At 33.6% G+C, this 23,644-nt stretch overlaps 3 protein-coding genes across 5 annotated transcripts; 1 reads left to right on the forward strand and 2 right to left on the reverse strand.

Moving 5' to 3' along the window:
• Nucleotides 1-382: 382 nt before the first annotated feature.
• On the reverse strand, nt 383-23,401 carry LOC144851107 (uncharacterized). 2 transcript variants are annotated; one of them, XM_078708639.1, is made up of 2 exons: nt 23,352-23,401; nt 383-1,862 (listed from the first exon to the last, which is right to left on the reverse strand). In XM_078708639.1, exons 1-2 carry the CDS (start codon nt 23,361-23,363, stop codon nt 1,209-1,211), a joined length of 666 nt encoding a protein of 221 aa, XP_078564765.1. In that variant the 5' UTR covers nt 23,364-23,401; the 3' UTR covers nt 383-1,208. The 2 variants fall into 2 exon arrangements, with proteins under 2 accessions (XP_078564765.1, XP_078564764.1); XM_078708638.1 differs by lacking the exon at nt 23,352-23,401 and adding an exon at nt 2,293-2,486.
• On the forward strand, nt 3,464-17,161 carry LOC144851088 (immunoglobulin superfamily member 10-like). 2 transcript variants are annotated; one of them, XM_078708612.1, is made up of 21 exons: nt 3,464-3,844; nt 3,946-4,239; nt 4,504-4,637; nt 4,866-5,123; nt 5,376-5,529; nt 5,949-6,239; nt 6,645-6,736; nt 7,577-7,754; nt 8,038-8,172; nt 8,532-8,666; nt 8,931-9,242; nt 9,459-9,737; nt 10,025-10,279; nt 10,533-10,657; nt 10,760-11,228; nt 12,250-12,320; nt 13,751-13,964; nt 14,325-14,535; nt 15,493-15,741; nt 16,036-16,142; nt 16,404-17,161. In XM_078708612.1, the coding sequence occupies exons 1-21, from the start codon at nt 3,508-3,510 to the stop codon at nt 16,805-16,807; spliced, it is 4,704 nt and encodes a 1,567-aa protein (XP_078564738.1). In that variant the 5' UTR covers nt 3,464-3,507; the 3' UTR covers nt 16,808-17,161. The 2 variants fall into 2 exon arrangements, with proteins under 2 accessions (XP_078564738.1, XP_078564739.1); XM_078708613.1 differs by having other exon boundaries at nt 14,328-14,535.
• Nucleotides 18,982-22,326, reverse strand: LOC144850423 (death effector domain-containing protein-like). The gene is made up of 3 exons (XM_078707699.1): nt 21,969-22,326; nt 21,263-21,592; nt 18,982-20,937 (listed from the first exon to the last, which is right to left on the reverse strand). The coding sequence occupies exons 1-3, from the start codon at nt 22,306-22,308 to the stop codon at nt 20,567-20,569; spliced, it is 1,041 nt and encodes a 346-aa protein (XP_078563825.1). The 5' UTR covers nt 22,309-22,326; the 3' UTR covers nt 18,982-20,566.
• Nucleotides 23,402-23,644: the final 243 nt, after the last annotated feature.

A 23,644-nucleotide genomic window follows, 5' to 3' on the forward strand; every position in this document is an offset into this window, starting at 1 on the left:
TATCATCAGTGTTCTATAAAGTTAGTACTGTACTATTATTCTAAGGATTTAGTTAAGCATACATTAAATATTAAGTTACTTCCCAATTATTTTAAATTTAATTTGGCCAAAGCCTTCTAAACTGCCATATGGTAAAAAAAAACTCCATCCATGGACAAATGAAAGAGACTTTTGATGCTCTATCCAACCAATACTATAAATAAATGTTTGATTTAAAACTCAATTTATTATCTATGGGGAAACAATCATATCTTCCAACAAATTTTATCAATATAGGCAATTTTTTATTTTAAACAGTATTGTTCTTAGTGTCAACAAAGCCGCACCCTTCGAAAATTCACCCTTCTGAAGTTTGACAAATAAACACACAGCAAACAATAAAGGATTCTCAGCCTCAATTTATTTTTAAATCTAAACATAAATTGTAAATGAAAAAAATTACAATGAAAACTCAAGCATTAAATCATAAATAATACACATTTAGAAATGATAAAACCGAGAAACATTTAAAAGTGTTATTGTAAAAATAAATAACTGTAATAATTAAATTATAGAGTTCAGATATGACTGTGCATTTATTAAAAAAAAATTAACATTTTCAAAAAGGTACAATTGAAACATAAACAAAATAAATAAATAAATGTAAAGTATAAATTACATTTACATAATTGTGTTATTATTTATTTTTTATTATGTATCACAGCTCATTTGGAGTTTTTATGAATACACTTTTTCTTTAGAAAATCTTTTGGTGACAACTACAGGTACATAACAATCCAGTTTAGTTGATCAATAAAATTATGGCATAACTATATAACAATATATATTTTAAAAAGTACAGTAGGTTTAAATTTAAATAAATGTTACTTCCTAAAAGAATTGTGACAAGTCGTTAAAACAAGTTACAATATTTGGTACAAGATAAAAAAATATTGAGAATTAAAAGACTTGGGTTAAAATTAAACTTAAAACTAAAATTCCTTACTTGGAACCATTATTTTTAAAATTCCAGTCATGCATGACCAATCAGAAATTCCATGAATTCTGATGAAATTTTAAAATACCTTTATTAAATAACTTGACTAATATTAATTTAATTTTTAAATGCAATACCAATACTTTATTTTTTCTTAACTTACAAGTTTTGTCAAATTAGTATAATGCATAGCAAATAAAAGAATTTAATTGAAATCACACTGTTAATTAGGCTACCTCCTATAATAATGTCCACCGCCAGATCGCGAATCCTGATATGAATTCCTAGAAGATGAATGCTTCATTCCGGACTCTGCACTTCTACGCATTTTTTTTTCAATGAGTTCTTGAGGTTCGTTTCGCATGTGATGACCGCGATTATTGCCTCCCGAATTCCTATAATGATCATCCTGACCTCTATCATGGTGTCGCGACCTACCACCATCGTAATTAGTATGACCTCTTCTAGAGTCTTCCTGTTCATTGCAACTTTGGGTTCTATGCAAGTGGGGGCTTCTTCTAAAATCATTGTTATGGTCTCGTTCCATTTCTCTTTGAAAATACTGATTATAATTGTCACACATCTGCTGCTGTCTATAGTACATTGCTCGTACAGGATCTTGGTCCTGAAATTGCTGATATTGCGGAGAAAATGACTGCTGTCCTTGATGAGTCGGATGTGGATATGAATTGGAACGCTGAAGATTCTGTGGCTGCCGTTGCTGTTCATGGATACTGCCAGAACGAAATTGAAGGCGTAATTCTTTTCCAAAGAGTTGCGTTCCTGTCATAATATTCTTTGAGTAAGGTACAGAGACATCATGCGTAAACTCAACAAAGGCAAATGGTTTACCAATGATACGCTTCACAGAAACTAAAGGACCAGCCTGAAAAAAAAAACATAGGTATTACCTTCTGGGGTTAGAGAATTATACCTCACGTTTTTAGTTGTATAATGAATACATATATATATACATATGATAAAGAATGAATAATATATCCATCATCATGATAATATAATAATTCATTTTAAATTTTATTTCATTACTTATTTATGCCACATTTAATTTAAAGAAATCAAATTAAATTATATTCTCGACAAGGCCTCACATTTTAAACGATCACACCAAATGGGTTTAAGCATGGAGGTATGGTTTAAAACTAGCCTACTACAGCTAGGCCCACATTCAGACACGAATTCTTCAATGTGTACGCAAACCACGGAAAGAAGCGGGCATACATTTTTGTTCAGGTCTGGCGTAGGAAGGCCTAGCTATAGCAGCTAGCCTCCTCACCAGCAGATTAAAGTTGGGTTACCTGTAAAAATAATTCATAAAGGATATCTTCAGTAACTTCAGTATCAAGATTTCCTACATAAAGGGTTCTATCAGCCTTGTCATCGTCCATATTTGCTAATTTCTAAATTTAAGGGGTTTAAATCGTTAAAATAAGGCCTAATTTTAGCTTAAAAAAACAGAGCGCGGCGACGACACACGAAAAAAGATGAGAGTGAAGAATTTCCCAAAGAAAATTGTAAAGAACGAAATGTATCACATGTTCGCGTACCGATTTATGTTTGGATCGATATAGACCGCTTAGTACCATATGTTACCGCTATATAACAACCTTTGACATCAATATTAAATTTATGGCATTTGTTGCAAACAAAGTTGTTGTCGTGAAATGTAATCGATCTTTTCTAGCCTAGGCCTAATGTATAAATGAGGAAGTACGAATGTAAATTTAAAGTAAAGGTAGTGTGTGAATTTTATATTTCATATTTATATTAAATTTACTATATGTGGCTTCAAATAATGTGTTATTCAGTGAAATATAGGCTGTTGCCAGGTACGCTATAAAACTGTTCAGTCAGTTAGTGAGTGATCGACTGGATTTTGAGCAAGAAGCGAGTGTGATGACAGAACAGTCGTCGCTTCGCGCGCTCCCTCCACTCCGTACACAAATGCCTGTGCTGGCCTGATTAGTTAGTGGTGGTGGCCTTGTGTTGTGTTGCATATCTATGGTATAGACTAAAATTTGAATATCTACTACCTGGTCCCAGTTAGTTCTATGTCCAGCCAGGGCCTAATGTACACTACCACACACAATTTAAAATAAATTAAGTCAACAAAAATGAAAGAAACTGTTTTGTGGTAGGCCTATCCTAGCCAAACAAACATTATTATTAGTAACACAGTACTGCACATTGATCAGTCGAACTGAAATTGAATCACATAAATAAAGTAAATAACACAAGGGCAAGGGCAGGCTGGTGGTAGAAAGAAATTTTCCAATATAGTATAGGGCCTAGCTAGGCCTAGAATAAATGATATCGAAAGTTGTATTAAACAAATTGTATTTACTAAATTAAAATCAAATATATTTTTTAACATTCTTTCATTTTATTCATTATATTTAATAATAATAATAATAATAGTAATACTGTATAATAAATATATATTTTTTGTTTGCAGATAACTTATTAATAGACCAATCATTTAGGAATGTGACCAGTGCAATCAAGTAACAATAATGGTCAGTTTTGAAAGCAGATACCACATCCAACTACTTCTCATCTGCAGCATTATTACCAATGCCCTTCCTCTGCAGTTTATCCAGGAACCAACACCACTTGTTGCCATTGAGCTTCAGCCAGTTTGGTGGCATTGTATTGCCAGAGGAAATCCTGAACCAACCATTACCTGGTTGTTCAATAACCAGCCAGTCAGAGGCAGTCTATTTGAAACTTTCCCCAATGGTACGCTGCATATTCTTAGTGTGGTTCAAGATGCTGTTGGGAATTACATGTGCCAGGCAACTTCTGGCATGGAGACTATCACAAGTCAGAGGTCATCTCTTAGTTTAGCTCGTAAGTTTTACAAATTTACAGATGCATTGATTAATTAATTCAAATTTTTATTTATTGTCAGTCACCTTATTGTCATTTAATGGTTTTGAATTATAAAACAGATTTTTCAGATTCGTTTATTACCCAGCCATCCTCTGTGACCACAAATACAGGTCAGACATCAACATTCCAATGCAGTATTAATAGCAACCCACCAGCGACATTGTCGTGGCAACTCAATGGTGAAGATCTTGTACAAGCGTCTGTTACCACAACAAGTGTTGGTATGGTGACATCAAGCAGCTTGACAGTGTTGTCACCCAATCATGAAGATATGGGGTCTTACACCTGTACTGCTGAAAATATGTTGTTGCAGTTACAGCTTATCAGCGAATCTGCTACATTAACTCTCATTGGTAATTTGTTATTCATTTTGTTCGCACAGCAACGCAGGTACAACGGTGTGAATGAGGCTTAAGAATTGCATAATATCGAACAGCAAGGAACTTTCCAATTACAAGACAGTTAAACTATATCATGCTTACAAAGTCTCATTTGAACTAGCCTTTAGGGAGTAGTTGATACATCTTCAAGAAATTATTGTACAGTTAGTTAGCAAAACGTTATGTGAAAAATAGTCTAATAGTTAATAATTCACTTTCATTTTTGTTTTACTTTAGGGCGACCAGGATTTCTCCAGCCACCTGAAGGTCAACGTGCACCGGAAGGTCAAAGTGTATCATTTTCATGTATCGCAATAGGAAGTCCAGTAGCCACTGTCCATTGGCTAAATAATAATGGACAACAAATTCAGGTAAGAAAGTAACACAAGGTACGCAGCTTAGCAGAGAAACTTCACCAAGTAGTATTGCTTAAACGTCGTTACCACTAGGACAAGTGCAACATAATGTGACCAACCATAAGAAACAGTTCTGAACATTTCTCTGGTTCTGATTGGTCGAATTGCCTGCGTTGTGTCTACCTCCTTGTGTTGCATCCTAGGCCTAACTTTATAACAATATAATACTTCTCTTGTTTTTAGTCTTCCAGTCATTATACCATCACGTCTACCTCCCTGACAATCACCAATATACAGCAGTCAGATGCTGGCTATTACACATGTACAGCCGTTAATAGCTGGGGTGAAAACAGTGCTTCAGCACTTCTCGTTGTTGACCCGCCACTTCAAGATGTCACCCTGACACTACGTCCAACAGATCAGTCAGCGTTGGTTGGAAACAGAGTTACTTTCAAATGTGAGGCGACGGGGAGCCCAACACCTTCTATAGTGTGGAGAAAGGTAGTATTCTTTGCACAGAAATGTTGTATCTATTGAGTTAAATATAATTACATAAATATAGTTTATTTTTTACTACTAGTTGAAATCAAGGTATTATTGCACAAGTATTTGTATTTGTATACAGTAGAACACCCCTATTAAGATATAAGAGGATGCTTTATTGTCACAAAGATGTCCCCTTCATATTGGTTCTATATTTTACTGTTTATGAAAATATTTGAAATTTAAGAAAGATTTTTCACTTCATTTTAGACAACTGGTGTCATACTTGCTGATCGAATGGAAGAACCTAGACAGGGCTGGCTCAGGCTTCTGGACCTTGTTGAGGAAGATGAGGGTGTGTATGAGTGCACAGCGAGTAACGGGTACACAAGCCGGTCAGCACAAGCACATCTTATGATTCAAGGTATGATAGCAATCAATCAGGCATCCTTCAGCAGTAAAGAATGACTATGGACATTCATAAGCCATCATACAGAGTGACCTCTACAAGTATACCTGAGTAAAGTATATTGAACTCCTAAGTTGTCAGGAATCTTGCCATTGCTAGTGGAACCCAGTGGAAAGGGAGACAATACAATTGGTACAAGATCTGTTTCAGAAGTTGCCTTACAAATTGAAGAATGTTCATTACTCTTTCTCACAAGACTTCACTCCGAACAAATATTTGAATTAAAAGTCAACTTTTGTACCAAAGGGTAGTGACTCTGTCTAGATTTATCTTAATAAAAGGAATTTATAACAATCAGTACACTCAGATTTGGTAGAATATAAATGCAACATGTTTTTCTATTTATTTCTTGCTTGCTTATCTTTTCAAAATAGTTGTTCCTGTAATAACAATGGAACCAGTAGATTCAATTGTTGTGGAGGGATTGTCTGTCACACTACACTGTGAGGCCAGCGGTGAACCAACCCCACTCATCGAATGGACTACACCTGACCCTTACAGAGCCCCAATTCCAGCCCCTGGAGGTGATGGTCAAAGCTTCCAAGTTTTGACCAATGGTTCACTGGTCATTATGTCCGCTACCACAGATCAGTCAGGGACATATTCTTGTAGTGCTACAAATACAGTTGGGAGAGATACAACATCAGCAGTACTCACAGTTCAAAGTAAGGTCTTTTTAAATTCTATAAACATTTATATTTTCAATTTACTTTATAATTTTTGAATAGAAATTTCATATTGGCCATTTAATTAACAAAAATACATATAGTATGCCTTCCCTGTGTGTTATACATCTGATAAATTCAATAAAACAACATACTGTACTATGAAATATTAGAGTTTCAAAATCAACACTATTATCTGTTTGGGCCTTCAATTAGGTTAGAACATCTGGAATAATAACAAACCACTCATTTTCCTAGTATCTGATAACAAAAATTCTCATAATCTTTCAAAAAACAAATAATAATTATTTTAGATTATTCTAGATTATGCATGGTCAACATCGTTCTTCAAGTTAACAATTGTCACTAGACAAATCAAGTTTTAAAAATCTGTTTATTTTCTAGGCTCCCCAAGGTTTACGCTTTTACCCTCAAATCAACAAGTTGTAGAGGGAGAAACAGCAACACTACAGTGCAGGGCTGATGGAAATCCTCAGGTGCGAAGATTTACTTGTTGTATTTTAAGTTAAAAATGTTACTAAAATACGGACTTATCCTCAATTAAACGATTACAAGCATATTAAAAATTTGTGAGATAAAAATAAAGTAATATTTTTGTTTATGTTTTTGCTTTGTCCCTATAAAGCAATATATACCATCTTTCCCATTCAAACCTACATAATGAAATTGTCAGTTCTCAAACCATAGTACTACCTTCACACAATAGCTACTTGCTTTCAAAACCATCTGGTTTGGTATTGTGTATCATATAACCTATTTCTGGCTTTATTGATTTGTGTACTTAGCATGTTGTGAAGTATTAGCATTTACAAACTAAAATTAATAGTGTACTACTATTAGTATTAAATAACACAAAACCTAGATAATAGAAGAGTCCTATTCACAACTTTAAAAAGTACCAAAATAATGTCTCGCATGAATCAGAAATCTTAGCACATAACTAAACAAAAGAAGTATGAAAAGGCATTAAAGGACAGTATGTAGTAGTACTCCCTTCAGGAAACCCATATTTAAAGGACACCTCTATTATAGGGACATTTTCCTGTGAAAGGAATGAGGGGCAATATCTGTTAACACTATTACCAACCCCTATTCAAGGGACACCTCTATTAAGTGGACATTTTCCTATGAAACGATTGATGGGCAATATACAGTATTTGTTGACGCTCATTGCTAACCCCAATTCAAGAGACACCTGTATTACGGGGACACTTTTTCGGGCCCTGAAGTGACCCCTTAATAGGAGTTAGAAGCCATCATCCTTTTTTATCTATATATAAATATATAGAGTACTCTCTATTTTGCTCTCTTCTCAGATTATGTATGCATGGTTCTACCAAGAGCAGCAGATAACCAGTGACCCTAATCATCAGTTATACAGTAATGGTGACCTAGTAATCTACAACATACAAAAAGGCCAGGAAGGCATTTACACATGCGAAGTATCTAATCTACTGGGTTACGATCAAACTCAGTTCTATCTATCAGTGCTAAGTAAATATTTTGTTGCACCGATAAAACGCAAGCCTCATCGAGGTATAATTGTAACCCTATAAATAGATAAATGTCACCCTCCTAGAGAGTAGTACATAAGTTAGGAGTTGAAGGTGAAGTTGTAAGGTTGATTGACTTCCTAGGCTGTTGTCAACTAAAGGTTTACCAAGACAAACCAAAAATCAGTGAAAAATACTGTTTAATTATGTACTATCATATGAGCATTACACCAATGCCAATAGCTCTATTAACACTTTTCCATAAAACTATTATTCATTTTCAGTACCACCACAGTTCAGTGTACGCCCTCAAGAACAAACGGTAACTCTTGGGCAGTCATTTCTTCTAGACTGCGTCGCTTATGGAGATCCACGCCCGCAGGTGTCTTGGATGAAAGATGGAGAGGAACTGATTTTAGGTAAACCCGCAAGCATTATATATAACATTTTTTAAAAAGAGAGATTGAGATTGATTTATATTTATTGTCTCATTTGGGGTTTCTGTAACAATTCAACTGGTAAGTTTTTTTGCCTAATAATGCAGTGGTAAACTGTAAGGGCTGAAATTTCAGCCGAATACTGAGGTAACCCCTTACTCTTCCGAAAGATGCACTGGGATCTTGTAAGTGCACACAAAGACAGTGTGTACACCAAGTCTTTATCTATTACAGACTATGATCAAAGACTGCCTTGAACCTGTGCCCATATTGTGGCTGTTGTTTGCAGTGCCCTTGTCTCAAAAACTCGGCTTTAACTAATAATATCTTATTCTTTTCAGTGAATAATTTACAATTACTGTTGAATGGCAGTATTGTAGTGAATGGTGCTACAGAGGAGAACCTAGGCACGTACACTTGTGTAGCTACTAGTAGTGCTGGTTCCAACCAAATTTCGGTCAACATTTTAACTTTAGGTATGATTGGAAATTTAAAATTACTAATTAAATTAAATTAAAAAATCAAAATCAATGTTAGGGGCAAATAGAAACAGATGTTTAGATTTAGAGGAATCAGATGTAGTTTCTCCATGGTATGTTTCTCGGAGGCATGGATGGAGGAGAAGATTGACTACACAAGACAGACAGGATATTGAAACCGACTACTTCCAGTTTTTAATGTCAGTTGTGCTCCTTGATTAGTTAATAATTTTTGTTTTCTCATGTTTATTTTTAATGCAGATTTCCCAGTTTTTATAACCCCACCTACTAATGTTACATCCAATCTGGGAAACCCAGCTTCATTGATCTGCCTGGCATCTGCAAGAGAAAGGCCAATTATCTCGTGGTATGTCTCTGATGCCAATGGCAGTCAGTTGAGTGCTGTTGGTACTGGAACCACAAGCTCAAATATGCCTGGAGAAGGCACCTTTATCTCAGTTAGTGGTTCTCTAGTGTTTGCATCTGTGAAAGAGGTTGATAGTTCTTTTTATAAATGTGAAGCAGAAAACTCTGTAGGAACACTATCAGGATTGGCATACTTGGCAGTAAATTGTAAGTTAAAACATTTTACATAAATTTTCATATTTACAACTTAAGCTCTGTCTACACTATCAAACTAGTTTGACAAAAAAAAGTGATGTGCCCAAATATGTCCATATAGCTTTAGTTGATGGAAATTAGGGACACAAAGTACTCTTCTTCTCCCATATTTTTCGATTATTTTTCTGGTATCAATGTCAAATTCTTGAATCACACATTTATATTTAGTTCCACCTAGAATTATTCCAATAACTCCAGTAACATACACCCAAGATTCTGGAACAGACCAGCTTTCACTTGAATGCATAGCAGAAGGAAGGCCAACCCCACATATAGAATGGATTCTTCCATCTGGGCAACCAACAAGTAGTGATGCTAGCATCGTAGGAGTTCAAGGGTCTATAACAATCAGTAATCCAACAGTCAGTGCGCATCATGGGGAATTCACATGTCTTGCTACCAACGAACTAGGAATAGCGAACCAGTCTGTTATGGTCACAATATTAGGTAAGACAATTCATTGTTTTAATTTTTCATCTAGGAAAGCACATAAATCTACCAATAGTATTAAACAAAATAACCCACAAAAGTGCACAATCGACACTAACTAAACTTACTCTTTTTAAATCCTAACCTAAAATATGGGATTCACTTTGTGCTAATGCTAAATCTACACCACCACTAGTATACCAGTGTAAATAACTACAGTAATGAAAGGAATTTCTTGTTGATTTTGTTAAGAGTCAAATGTACAATCTAATGCTCTTATTGTATTGTATTATTATTTTATGCAGGCCCACCAGTTATAACTAAAGTCCAAATAACCCACCAAGAAACCTCACTGACAATTCTATGCAATGCCATTGGATCACCAGAGCCTACAATCGCTTGGGATGTGAATGGTATCCGACTTACAGGTTCTGGCTTCCAGAATCATTTAATTACAACAGAGGGAGCTCTTTTTGTCGACAGTCTGGATTTAGTGGAGACAAATGAATATACCTGCCTTGCCCAGAATGCAAGAGGTAGTGATCAAAGGTCATTGAAAGGTTGGTGTTTTAATTTTTTAGATTAGAGTGATGTACATTCAAATTATATTTATAAACTGTGAAAATGAGGTAGAGCAGCTTTTTTTCATTATTGCATATTTCCTCATCTTCAGTGTTTATAAATTAGTTTCCATTATATCTGTTTCTCTGTTGCATATCAAATATTATTTATTATTAATTTTGTTAATCCAAGGCTCTGAAATCCTTACAATAGATTAAAATATTCCTAACATTTCTTTGTTTTTTTCTCCAGTTCCAGGAGCACCAATACCACCAGGCCTAACTTCCATTTTGTCTACATCTGTTGGTTTGGTTTGGAGCCTACCTCCCTCTAATAGTGATTTGCCGGTCACAGGTTTTAAAGTATTATATAAAGAGGTAATATTATATTACGCTAGTATTGTAATTACATCATCATATTGTAAATAATGAATTATTAATCTTTATAATATGATTATTGTTCATAATGTTTAATTTTAGATCCTCAGCATTGTGTACACGGAACTTCCAGAAATAATTGTACAGCAAACAACGACAGTAACTGACCTCAAACCATATACCAGTTACATTTTCAGCGTAAGGGCCATCAATGATCTGGGATCAGGCCCAATGAGTAACCCTTCTGTACAAGTAACTACAAAGCAAAGCATACCAACCGTTCCATACAATCTCAACATCTTAGCACAAGCAAATTCTTTCAGTATCCAATGGAGGGAGCCTGAAGAACTAAACGGCCCAGCAGACAACATAATATATGAGTTACGCCACCGATTAAATAGTTCTACACTTCAGGAGACTGTAGTTCAGTTTGAGAATGTTCCACCTTTAGAAACAATTATTGAGAATCTGGAGTATGCCATGTATTACCAAGTGCGCATACGTGCTGGAAATAAGGAGGTGTACGGCTGGAGTGAATTTGTAACACTGGTTGCTGAAACAGAAGCAGACGGTAAGTATAATATATAAAGACAAAGTAGGTTATTGTTTGGCCTCCATGGTTTGACCTTGTGAGGATACGTACAAAACTAAATAAGTGCTGATACCATTTGTAACAAATAATTGTTAAAGATGTATTGTCCCTTGAAACACAAAAAAATGAAGGTCAAAATATTCTAAATTTAAATTGGCCATATCAAAGTAAAATTAAAAATTAAAAAACAACAATTTTACGTAATTAAAAGCTAAATTAATTTGATTACATTTCGTCTGGAAAATCGTCGCGAGCGAAAGTAAACTAATATTTCAAACCACGAGTATACATTATGCATGATGCTAATTAGGACGGTTTACAACTCTTCACGGTTGAGAAGGTGTTTTCACACAGATCGCGAGGAAGTTTTATGAGTATGCATACATAGTAGCCAAATAAGCGCGTTGCATTATGAGATATGTTTTGATCGAAAACTTTGACTGGAAGTCAAAGTTATTTTTTTAACCAAAAAACGTCTGTATTTCAGTTAAATGATTTTTTTTTTCGACTAATTTTTGGTAAAAGTTAATAACTATTATGATACTTGAAAATGACCCACTTTTTTCGAAATCTTTTATTTTTTATTTTTTTGGAATTTGACAAAGGGACAATACATCTTTAAACTGTTCAATAAGCTATTCAATGAATACTTAATTGAAACTTAAATTATATATTAAACATGTACTGACCCCTGAAAAATAATTTTAAAAATTTTGTTTGTGGAATATGCCATTAATGTCATACCTGAAAAAAACTGTGATTTAAAGCAAACAAACTTGAAATTTGCTGCCAGCCAATACATTTTTGGTTGAATTTAACCATTCATTATGTTATTTTTTAAATGAAAACATTTTTTTTTTTTCTATGGAAGTGATAAACTTTATTAAAACTACAAAATAACCTATTCAAAGTCTTCATTTTTCATGTTTTTGGGGTACAATACATCTTTAAGAAACCTAATTAATCAACTACTTTACTATACATTATTATTCCATTCTAGTATTGACATTAAAAGTGCAAGGTGTGCGTGTTGCTGTCCTCGGAACAGATGCTGTTAGACTATCATGGATGGTAAGGACAATTTAAATGCATAATTTATGTTTGAAAAGAAAGTAACTAATGTATTATGTTTGCTCTAATCATAAGAGTACCGGCAAAGAATAAATGAAAACATGACGGCATTGTGAATGATGTAATGTAATGACTTTTTAAAATATGAACTGAATGTGTTGTACTTTATATAACTACGAGTTCCATTATTCATTTAGTACATGTTAAATACGAAATATGGTAATGTATTAATATACAAATAATGAATGTTTATGAGTGTAATGGTACAAATAATGGCATGAGGTGAATGATGAAAGGTTATATCAACGAGGCAACGCCGAGTTGATGTAACCTTTCATCATTCACCAAATGCCATTATTTGTACCATTACACGAATATTAAACATTCATTATTTGTTTTATATAACATCTAAATAGATTCCTGTCATTTGAATCAAATATAAGGTAGCCCTAGCCAAGAGGCCTACATTTCATTCAGATTGATTAAAACAGTAATATTATAATATTAAATGTTAATGTTATATTTATATGGATTTTATAAACACACCTACTTTAGTGTTAATTATGTCAACAAACAACCAAATAATCCTATGCTTAGCAAGGCTAAAACGCCTAGGCTAGGCCTAGCCTAATACTAACAGGCCTAGCTAGGCTAGACCTAGTGTAGTAGTACTAGGCTAGATTGGCTGAAAGGCAAAACTTCGACAGACAATTGGAACTTATCTTGACTAATTATGGTTTTTACAACGATTCCACGTCTTGTAGGGATGTCCCCATTAAGTAATCAAAATCCTAAAAACGATCTAAAGCTAATTTAAATGCCTTTTTGAATGAAATTAGTACATATATCTCCAAATCGTACACAAAAATCTGCTGCTTTTGCATATCTCGCGGTGGTGTTTACAAACAGAGGCAGGACGACAGGTGGCGCTGTTGTATTTCAATGTAATTTTTGTATTCTAAATTTTTTTTCATCCGCGAAACGTTTTTTTTTTTCGTACACAAAATGTTTAAAAAAGTACTATTAAACGATCGTTTAATAGTGCGTACTATTGCACGCCATGTGACCCACAATCGTCCAATCAAATGACAGGAATTTATTTAGGTGTTATATAAAATGCATTATTATAATGAGAGCAGCAGCAGCCGGAATTCATACCAGGGACCTAAAAGGTCAATAGTTCAATGCTTTGCACAGGATAAAGGTCAGGCGAGCAGTAATGGTAAGCGGAAAACCACATAGCTTGTTCCACGTTGAATCTCTCCTGAGCGGAAACCGCCCGTCTCCTCCCTGTTATGTGTACATGGTCATAAGGAATAACATAAATTCTATATTTTTATTGCTGTTACTGCTCGTCTGTGTAAATTGGCCTTAATTGCTATTGGTAGTAACATATTACAATGTTTTATATAACTTTTTGTTAACATTAGGCTGTGGAAGCATCACTTTTTAAATCCTATGCAATTAAGTACCGCCGATTGGATACCAATGAAATTTTTATGTTGTCCGAATCTGAGCCTACCGCAATTAGCAGAATCATCACTGACTTAAAATCAAACACAACGTATGGCTTTCAGATGGCCATTTCAACTTGGACAAGTACAGGGTTGTATTCAGATGAAGTGATCATTACCACAGATCCAGGTTAATATTATAATATCATACATTATGTGGCAGTGCATACAAAAAAGACTGACAATATTGGAGCAATTGCACTAAAATCTGACAAATTTAAACCATGATAGTTGTTAAAAACTATTACTGTGTTACTACTACATCAATCAAATATACTTTATTCATAAATAAATATAAAGAAATCAGAAAAATAGGTTGATAAAGAGATGAAAAGGAAACACATAAAAACTTCAAATGAACTTCATAAAAGTATCAAATAAATCTAAATAAGAAAATAAATAAACTTGGCTACACCTAACCAAAACGAGTATGTAAACTGCTTAATTTATTTGATAGAATTAAACTTATTTCCATACTTTTTTTTTATAGAAGAAGTAACAGAAACAAGTGCAAATACAAGTGACGGAATAACCACCGAATTACTTGCAGCCATCATAGGATGTGCCGTATTGTTCATTATACTTGTCGCTGTTGTTACCGTAGTTGTCTGGCATAGATTCAGATCAACAAAAACTGGTCACATTTCAACTTATGGAAGAAGGAAGAAAATGATTCCTGACAAATACTGGATCAGCAATGGGTAAGACCTGGTAATGAATATGAGACCTGTTAATAAATGAGCGACACTTGGTAATGAATATGAGACCTGTTAATAAATGAGTGACACTTTGTAATGAGTATGAGACCTGTTAATAAATGAATGAGAACTGAGTAAAACCTGATAGTGTATGCCTTAGATCTGGAAATGAGAGCTGGTATTAAATGAGTGAGACCTGGTAACAAGTGAGTGAGACCTGGTAAAGAATGAGTGAGACCTGGTAACAAATGAGTGAGACCAAGAATTGAGAGCTGGTAATAAATGAGTGAGACCTGGTAATGAATGACTTAGACCTGGAAATGAGAGCTGGTAATAAATGAGTGAGACATGGAAATGAATGACTTAGACCTGGAAATGAGAGCTGGTAATAAATGTGTGAGACCTGGTAACGAATGAGTGAGGCCTGGTAAGGAATGAGTGAGACCTGGTAAGGAATGAGTGAGACCTGGTAACGAATGAGTGAGACCTGGAAATGAGAGCTGGTAACGAATGAGTGAGACCTGGTAACGAATGACTAAAACCTGGTAATGAATGACTTAGACCTGGAAATGAATGACTTAGACCTGGAAATGAGAGCTGGTAATAAATGTGTGAGACCTGGTAACGAATGAGTGAGACCTGGTAAGGAATGAGTGAGACCTGGTAACGAATGAGTGAGACCTGGAAATGAAAGCTGGTAACGAATGAGTGAGACCTGGTAACGAATGAGTAAGACCTGGTAACGAATGACTAAAACCTGGTAATGAATGACTTTGACCTGGAAATGAGAGCTGGTAATAATTTAATGAGACTTAGTAACGAATGAGTGAGACCTGGTAAGGAATGAGTGAGACCTGAAAATGAGAGCTGGTAATAAATGACTGAAACCTGGTGAATGGCAATGATAAAATAATTTAAAATAAATTAAAAATTACTATTAATGAAAATTCTACATTTTAGTAATATGTTTGGAGAGAATTCCTCTGAAGGCTCAATTGGAAGCACCGAGTCTGGCCAATATGGAAGCTACAGTATGAATCAGAACCATGCAATCAGCTACAACAATGAGGGCTATGTCCCTGCTGAAGGAAGTGTTGGTTCACAGTCACAATTACAAGTAAAGGGAAGTAAAATAGTAAAGAGAAGAAGTTGGCTGACGACAAAACGAAAACTTGTTTTGGACGGAAGCGAAGATATACTTTATAAAAAGTAAGATTTTTGAAAATGATATTGAAGATAAGTCAACCTAATGTGATAAATTGCACATTGAACACTTTTTCCTCCCTTCTTACAGTAGACCATTTCTTAATGGCAGAACAATTTGAAGTTTTCTAGTTGAAAATCTCAGACTTTCTCTTCAAAATGAAGGCCAGCTGTCTGGTCAACCAATCTCCAGACATCTGATGATAATCAGGACCTTTGTGGCAGGCAATAACAAGTTTTTAGAGATAACATGGTTACTATATTTTAATAATAATTTATATGATTTTGCTTTCAATACAGTCCCCATGATCCTGGTGTCGTTCTTGTTGGTAAAGCAGTAATTGAAGACACGCCAGACAAGAATAACCAATCATTAAAAATGGACTCCTTCAATGAACGAAAAGAAGGTAAGATTATTACATATTCGAATAAAATAAAGGTAAAATATCTGAAAATGTATTCAACTTTATGTATCAAATGTTTAAGTAGTCATGTAGCACAATATAGGAAGTGGACAAAAGGTTCATGGGAAGGCATGCATAAACGATTATTATGGGATGTACTGTCAAAAATGGATAAAAAAACAAACTGGGATATCTCGTATACAGCATATTTTTATGATGATAAATATGGCGATCATTTATGCTATTTTTATTACTATACACCAGGCACTTCCAATGCAAGAGACCAACAAGGTGATTCTTTAGATAGTAATGAGACACCAGACAAAAATCCCACAAATGAACCAGAACCTATATTTCCAAACACACATGTCTATGGGCGGAAGGTAATTGACCACAACTTGGCAGCACGACATCGATTAGAGCAGACACATAAAAAGATCAAGGAGAGGGCTGAACGTGAAAGACAAAAAGTCTTGAAAGCAGCACAAAAAAGCATGGATCGTTCAGAAAGAGATGCTGATAAACATCGACGGAAGCAGGAGAAGTATCGTGAAAGGTTACGTGCTAGTGCAGTAGGAAGCAGCGAAAGTTCTTTAGAAAAAAGTGGATCTGATTTGGATTTGGAATCTATGTGGAAAAGACAAACAGAAGAAGCTGGGTTGTATTAATTGTAGTGTAATTTCACGATTTAGACCACCAGCATCTTCAGTCTTAAGCTCTATCTACACTATCAAACTTTATGTGACAAAAAAATGTGATGTGCCCATATATGGACATGATGACATTATCACTGCCATATGTGGGCACATCACATCTTTTTTGTCAAACAAGTTTGATAGTGTAGACAGAGCTTTACTCTTTACAATGATGCAAGATAAAGAGTTTGGCAGCCAAGCTGTTTAATGATATCAGTCCTATTTTATTTTGATCATAAATACAATTTTTTTCATATTTATGTTGAGATTACAAATTAATATTGTATCAACAACATGTTATGTATGGGTGGGAAATTTTAATAATAATTTCAGCATTATTGTATAGTATTTTCTACTTACTGTACATTTAATGTAAATAATGAATTTTTAGATAAAACAGTATTGCTGGCTTTGTACAATACAATGTACTATTGTAAAGTAAATGTTTTGTTTTTAGAATTTACTTTTTTTTTACAAAAATTATTTACTGTACTGTAAAATTGTTCTCATTCCTTTTGTTCATAGAAATACTACAAATATGTTTATTGCATTACAATTTTAGGATTGTCAGTATATTACGATATATTTTATTAATAATAATAATGCTTTTTAACCTGTGTTTGCTTGAGTTATATTAGTTATTTTCGTTTTAACATTTTGTTAAGTTGGACAATCATTAATGCCTTGATAAGTGTGATTTTAATGTTTAAATCAGTGATAAACAAAATATTAACCAATTTTATTCATGTAATATACAATCAATAATAATATATCGCTTGTATTTTGATTTAAAAAATATAGAAACATCATTTACTAAATTTGATGAGTGCTACATATATTTTTAATTTGTACACATATTTATATGTATTGTGTGTTTTCTACCGTTCTTGTCAACATGTTAATTTTGTGATTTCATCAATGTGTGTGAAATAATGTTTCAAAGGTGTGTGACGTCATCAAACGTTTTTGACAAACATGAATCTAGTGTGCCTTGTGTGAAACCAATGCGTAATGGCATTATATGTTATCCATGTGTGGAAATAATGTTTGCATTCTGTGATTTCATTAATATGTGTACATTCTGTGACATCAATGTGTGAAACCAATGCGTACTGGCATTATATATTATCCATGTGTGGAAATAATGTTTACATTCTGTGATTTCATCAATGTGTGTACATTCTGTGACATCATAAATTTGTGAAACCAATGTGTGTGCATTCTGTGACATCATCAATGTGTGAAACCAATGTGTGTACCCTGTGATGTCATCGATGAGTGAAACTACTGTGTCTGCATTTATGTCATTTGTGCAAACACCATTGTTTTTTAACATTAGTATTATATATGCATTTTACAGGGTGATGCACAATGTTAATTGTGCATTATACATCATCGGATGATATATTTGCTTCCTCAATTAAATTTTACAAAATCATTTACAATATTGTATTCCATTCAACTTTTATGATATATTCCTTTGCAAGTTTGTTTTATATATTTATTTTGCTTACTAACATACTTATATATCTATTGTATATAAATATTCCGTCCAATGACCATGCATTCCTTCTGTACTTAAATTATATATAGTATTATATATTGAGTAATTTTTATAATATGAACGTAGATATTTAAATTAGCCCATTTGTAACAGTACAATGTGATAGCTTGGAAGCTCTGGTAAAAGTAGAAAAGAAATGATAAAATAGAATTCCGTCCACAATTAATATTAGTCTCTACAAGGTATTTTGTGTTTATGCCTTCATTTATTTATATAATACACTATTTATTCCAGTGAAACGAAGAAGGGAAAATATATATCACTATTTACTCACTTATTCAGAGGACACTTTGTTTGTCCCAAGTGTTTCCTCTTAATAGGGGTGCTACAATGTCTACTCTATTAGCATTCCGTCCACTAGATTTAGTCTGTCTTTTTTTTTTAACGCAGGGTGATCTATAGCAGCATATTTTCTTGCCTTAATACTTCAGCATGAAAAAAATATTAAAAATTGAGGTCTTTTTTTGAAAAATAAATACTAAACATAACCTATTTTTGTATTTTAACTGTTGTTGTTGTTTCATGATATATATGTATATTCTTTTTAGAATAGATAAAATAGAAACAAATGAACATTGCTGTTACTGTGTAAAAATTATAGGTTCTAGAAAGCGATTCGGGTTAATATTTGTAAAGAACATTTTTTGCACATATAATATGCATATAATTACACTTAAACTGGTTCGTAAAAAAAAAAGTCTTTCTGGCGACACCATGTTAAGCGAAACAATAACAAGACTATAGTCTAGACAGCAGACGGCTTAATATCTGTAGAAAGACATTTTGGTACACACATGGCGTGTCTTGCATTATTTCAGTCGGTCTAGAATTAAAATGCTGATTGGTAAAGCGAAACTACTGTACTACTACTACTGTAGTCTAGGATCTTGATGGCGACTTGATTAATAATCGTAGAAAGATTTTGGTACACATTGTATTTCAAATAATATTACATATATTGCTAGCTAAATCAAAACAGCAACTGGTGGCACCATGTGAAGTGACATAACTAGACTATGGTTGCCTAGGCTCTAAACATCGATTCGGCTTAATACTGGTAAAAAGCTAAATACATGTATATTTGAGTTCATCTAGACAGACTGAAACAAAAATAGCCGATATAGCACTCACACAATATTACTAACACTATAAAAAAGGTGATAAGAGACTTGTGGTAAGGCCAACGTAGGGACTGTCATTTTGTGATATTGTGAGAAGAGTGAATTCCACGAGTTACTTCAGCAAATAAGCAATGGTTGAACTGAATATATTTATTCAAAGTATAAACAGAATTATATTTTTAAATTGAAACAAAATCAGAAGAGTTAGTTCATATAATCTAATATGTATGGCAAACAGTAAAATGTTGAATTCTTAATCTAAAATGAAAAATCATTTGTTCATAAAACTGCTTTAAATATTCTATGTGGGCTGTATTTATAAAATCAATATAATATAGGTAGCAGTTTATTGCAAAGACTGCCTCAAACTTTGAACAAAAAACTTAACTAAAACCAATATTGTAGTAAAAAAAATGTAGTTAAATACCGCTGTTGAGTAAATTTTGAGATGATCCCTCCCTGAAAAACAGATTTTTTTGGAATATGCCATTTAATTATCACATTAGTTATTCACTTTAACCAAAAATAAAATATGCAACTGTAGTTTAAAGCAAAAATGAGTCAAATTGTCTGCCAGACAATGTGTTTTTGGTTAACTGTTTATTGTTAAGATGAAAACATTTTTTTTATCATGAGGATTTGAATAACTTTAGTAAAACCGCAAAATGGTCAATTCAAAGTCTGATTTTTTTCATCTTCATTGTCATAAGTATATATAATGTTATTATCTAATTAAATATTTAAAAGCAAAATATATTTGACTACTATGTATTTGATATAGTATAATTGCTTCCAGAAAAATTCTTAAAACATTTTTCTAGGTAAAAAGTTCTGGGGTAGAAATATTTGCGAGATCTTGCCACAGAATGTGATAACCACACAGAACTAAAACTTTGGAAAGAAGGTCGTGTAAAGGCATGAAGCTTTTACTTTCCACTGTTGTACAGTTCGTAAAATGTAGGTCCAACTCTATCTGTGTGGTGTAACTTCACATTTACATAGCATACTGCAAGAATTTGTATTTAACAATCTGATTTGACACTGAACTTATACTTCTGTGCATAGATTTTTAATAAGAATTCTACGGCCTCTATCATAGTCATTTTCATCGACGCTCACTAACAACCGAATGGCATTATGACCAATCTCCTCCTTCAACGCTTCCGATATGAACACGCTCTTCAACGCTTCTAGCAAAGCGCCGTTTGTATAGTCTCTCCAGAAAGCATCTAGATACGTTATCTCGGAGAATTTAATATCGCAGACGATTGAGCCAAGATCTCTTGTCCGCAGGATTGTGCTTGCCTGGGAAAACAGCTCAAATTGCTTTTCTTTGCGGTGTTGTTTGTTGGAGTGTATGTGATTGTGTAATTCGTCATCATGGCGGATGTATTCTGCTCTCACTCTTAGCTTCACATCTGGATAAGACATAGAATAATAAGTTATTAATTATAATACTAACCAATGTGAGACTATACTCAAGTAAGTTTTTGCACAGTATACAGTAGGTAGATGGTGATTAATATTAAAAATCATTTTACAGTTTTTAAGTTATACATAATGATAAGGCACACATAAAACATTTAACATAATTAAATACATCATAATAAAATGAAATGCAGTAAATCCCTTTTTAAGGTGCAACATTAAGACTCAACAAAGTCTCCCCTAAATAAAGTATTAACAATTAGATAAATTAAACTAAATATTAAATTAGTTTGTTTTGATTATTTCTATGGAAACTATGTACCACATGTATGAAGTACTTCTCTTGTAAAGAATCTTCAACAGTTTCATCTTTCCGACAGCCCTTAATCTTCTTCCCAGTACTATCCTTGCAATGTTTCCGTCTTTTCGATGACATTTTTACATTTTTTTCTAATCTTCGTTTTCTAACATTTTTTGTAAAACTACTAGAGGAAGATTGTTCATGCTCAGGAATGTCTCTTTCATTGTCCGTTTCTTCTTCTGATGATGACGATTCTGATGATGATGTGTCAGACGTTTCATTTTGATATCTTTTAGTTTTCAAACACGTCTTTGATAAATACTCATTCACTGGATCTGGTAAAACTATGGAAAAGATTATTAATTGTAAAATGTTAAAAAAAATAGTCTTCAAATGTCTATTATTATTATTAATAATTATGTTGTAAACAAAATCCATATGATACGTATATAGGCCACGTGGCACGTCCTACATATAGAATTGGGTACATGAGAGTGTTGACTCATTTAGACAGCATTTTAGGCCTATACACTGTACCTCTAATAATAATAGAAACACGCCCTCTACATTCTACTAGGCCTTATATACTGTACTACAAACTAGGCCTCCTAGGCCTAGCCTCTAGGGCTAGGGCCAGACTTTTCTAGCCCTTATTTATTTAAAACTAGCCTAGGCTACTTGTATTGTATAGAAAGCGATAGTTTAACACCAATATCGTACTTGTCGAGGGTTTAGCAAGAGTCACAAGTCGTGTGAGATCATAACGTCGTATTACACGCAGCACTGTCAACAGATGATTCAAGTTGCCTTCATCACACATCCCCTGTCTTCTGAGGGCGAGGAACAAATCGTATCCGCTTCGCACCCTAGCCTTGTCCTCGGCAACCTTATCTAAATCCTCCAACCATTCACCTTTAGGATCACTAATGAAAACCGAAACTATCGTTTCAAAATTCTTCAACGTCAGATGCTTTGAAATGTTCTGAAATAACTCATCTAACGTGTGCATTGACGTTTCTCCTGACTTAGTAAAGTACTTGCAACTTTTAAGAGTCGCCATTTCTCTGTTGTTGTTGATTGAATTTTGCATGTTGCAGGCGTATTCCAGAGGGCGGAATTTACGATGCATTTTGCGCGCGACCCGTGAAAACTTTAAGCTCTGTCCCTATGGTCTACACTATCAAAATTTGTGACCACAAATTGGGATGTGCCCATATATGGACATGATGATGTCATATCACTACCATATTTGGGCATATCACTACCATATTTGGGCACACCACACTATTTTTGTCAAACTAGTTTTTTGATTTACATATCTGATTGCTCCTATGGCTCTCATGTGTAAACGCGAATAACAAACATTAATTATTTCATTGTTATGTTGGGAACGTAACGTGTTTTTGTTACCGGTTTAATTATAATAAATTTAAAATTAAATTAAATAAAAATTAAAGATGTATTGTCCCCCAAAATCATGAAAAATAAAGATTTTTAAAATCGGACTTTGAATAGGCCATTTTGCAGTTTTAATGAAGTTGTTCACTTCCATAAGAAAAAAAACGGGGGAAAAAATTATTTCCCCTATAAAAAGACAAAATAAACAGTTAAATTACCCAAAAACTCATTGTCTTCCAGACAATTTGACCATTTTTTGCTTTAAATTACATTTTTCTCAGGTAAATAAATTTTTTTCAGACTCAATTTTTTGTGAGAGTGAATAACTATTATTAATAACATATTCAACAACAAAATTTAAAAAAATATATTTTTTTAGGGGGACAATATATCTTTAAATAAAAAATTAAATAAAAATAAAATTTAAATATAAAAATTTAAATAAAATTGTATTATTAAATAAATGTTATATGCAATAGCGGACCCGTTGTTTTATTCATTCATTTATTTTTTCTCTCAAACTAATTATTTTTACTGCAGTGCATTTCACACAGATACGAATGTTTTTTTGCCAAAATGTATTGTAGATGGAGACATATTAAATTTTGTTCTTCTTTTTGTAATTATAGAGTTTTTTGAGGATGAAATATTTCCGAACTAAAAGCAATTCAAGTTGAATATTGATGAATAAGTTCGTAGACCTACTTTAACGTCCATATGGTCAGGTTAAGTGCTGGTAGCCAAGCCTACTGCCATTGCCTTTCAAAAAGGCAATGGCAATTTATATTTATAATAGACTACAATAGCCAACTATACAAAGTTTGATCCACCACGATCTGTTGAAGCCAAGTCGGAAATAACGTATTGTTTGATTTAAATAGAGCTGTCGGGTATTTGAGTAATTGCTTTTACAGACAACCTTTAACCCGTTCAGTCAGTTTTGATTGGATCCGATTTAACCGTTGCATAGCATTCATAATCATTATTTACATAAGTAA

The sequence above is a fragment of the Antedon bifida genome, chromosome 8, assembly GCF_963402885.1.
Source record: "Antedon bifida chromosome 8, ecAntBifi1.1, whole genome shotgun sequence".
Taxonomy (NCBI): Eukaryota; Metazoa; Echinodermata; class Crinoidea; order Comatulida; family Antedonidae; genus Antedon; species Antedon bifida.

Coding starts and splice junctions, on each gene's coding strand:
- LOC144851107 (XM_078708638.1), bottom strand. CDS start 2,382: ATGGACGATGACAAGGCTGATAGAACCCTTTATGTAGGAAATCTTGAT. Junction 1,863..2,292: donor TTTATGAATTATTTTTACAG/GTAACCCAACTT, acceptor TTTTTTTTTCAG/GCTGGTCCTTTAGTTTCTGT.
- LOC144851088 (XM_078708612.1), top strand. CDS start 3,508: ATGGTCAGTTTTGAAAGCAGATACCACATCCAACTACTTCTCATCTGC. Junction 8,173..8,531: donor TGGAGAGGAACTGATTTTAG/GTAAACCCGCAA, acceptor TATTCTTTTCAG/TGAATAATTTACAATTACTG. Junction 15,742..16,035: donor GAAGATATACTTTATAAAAA/GTAAGATTTTTG, acceptor CTTTCAATACAG/TCCCCATGATCCTGGTGTCG.
- LOC144850423 (XM_078707699.1), bottom strand. CDS start 22,308: ATGGCGACTCTTAAAAGTTGCAAGTACTTTACTAAGTCAGGAGAAACG. Junction 21,593..21,968: donor TCTTGCTAAACCCTCGACAA/GTACGATATTGG, acceptor TCTTTTCCATAG/TTTTACCAGATCCAGTGAAT. Junction 20,938..21,262: donor CTTCATACATGTGGTACATA/GTTTCCATAGAA, acceptor TGTCTTATCCAG/ATGTGAAGCTAAGAGTGAGA.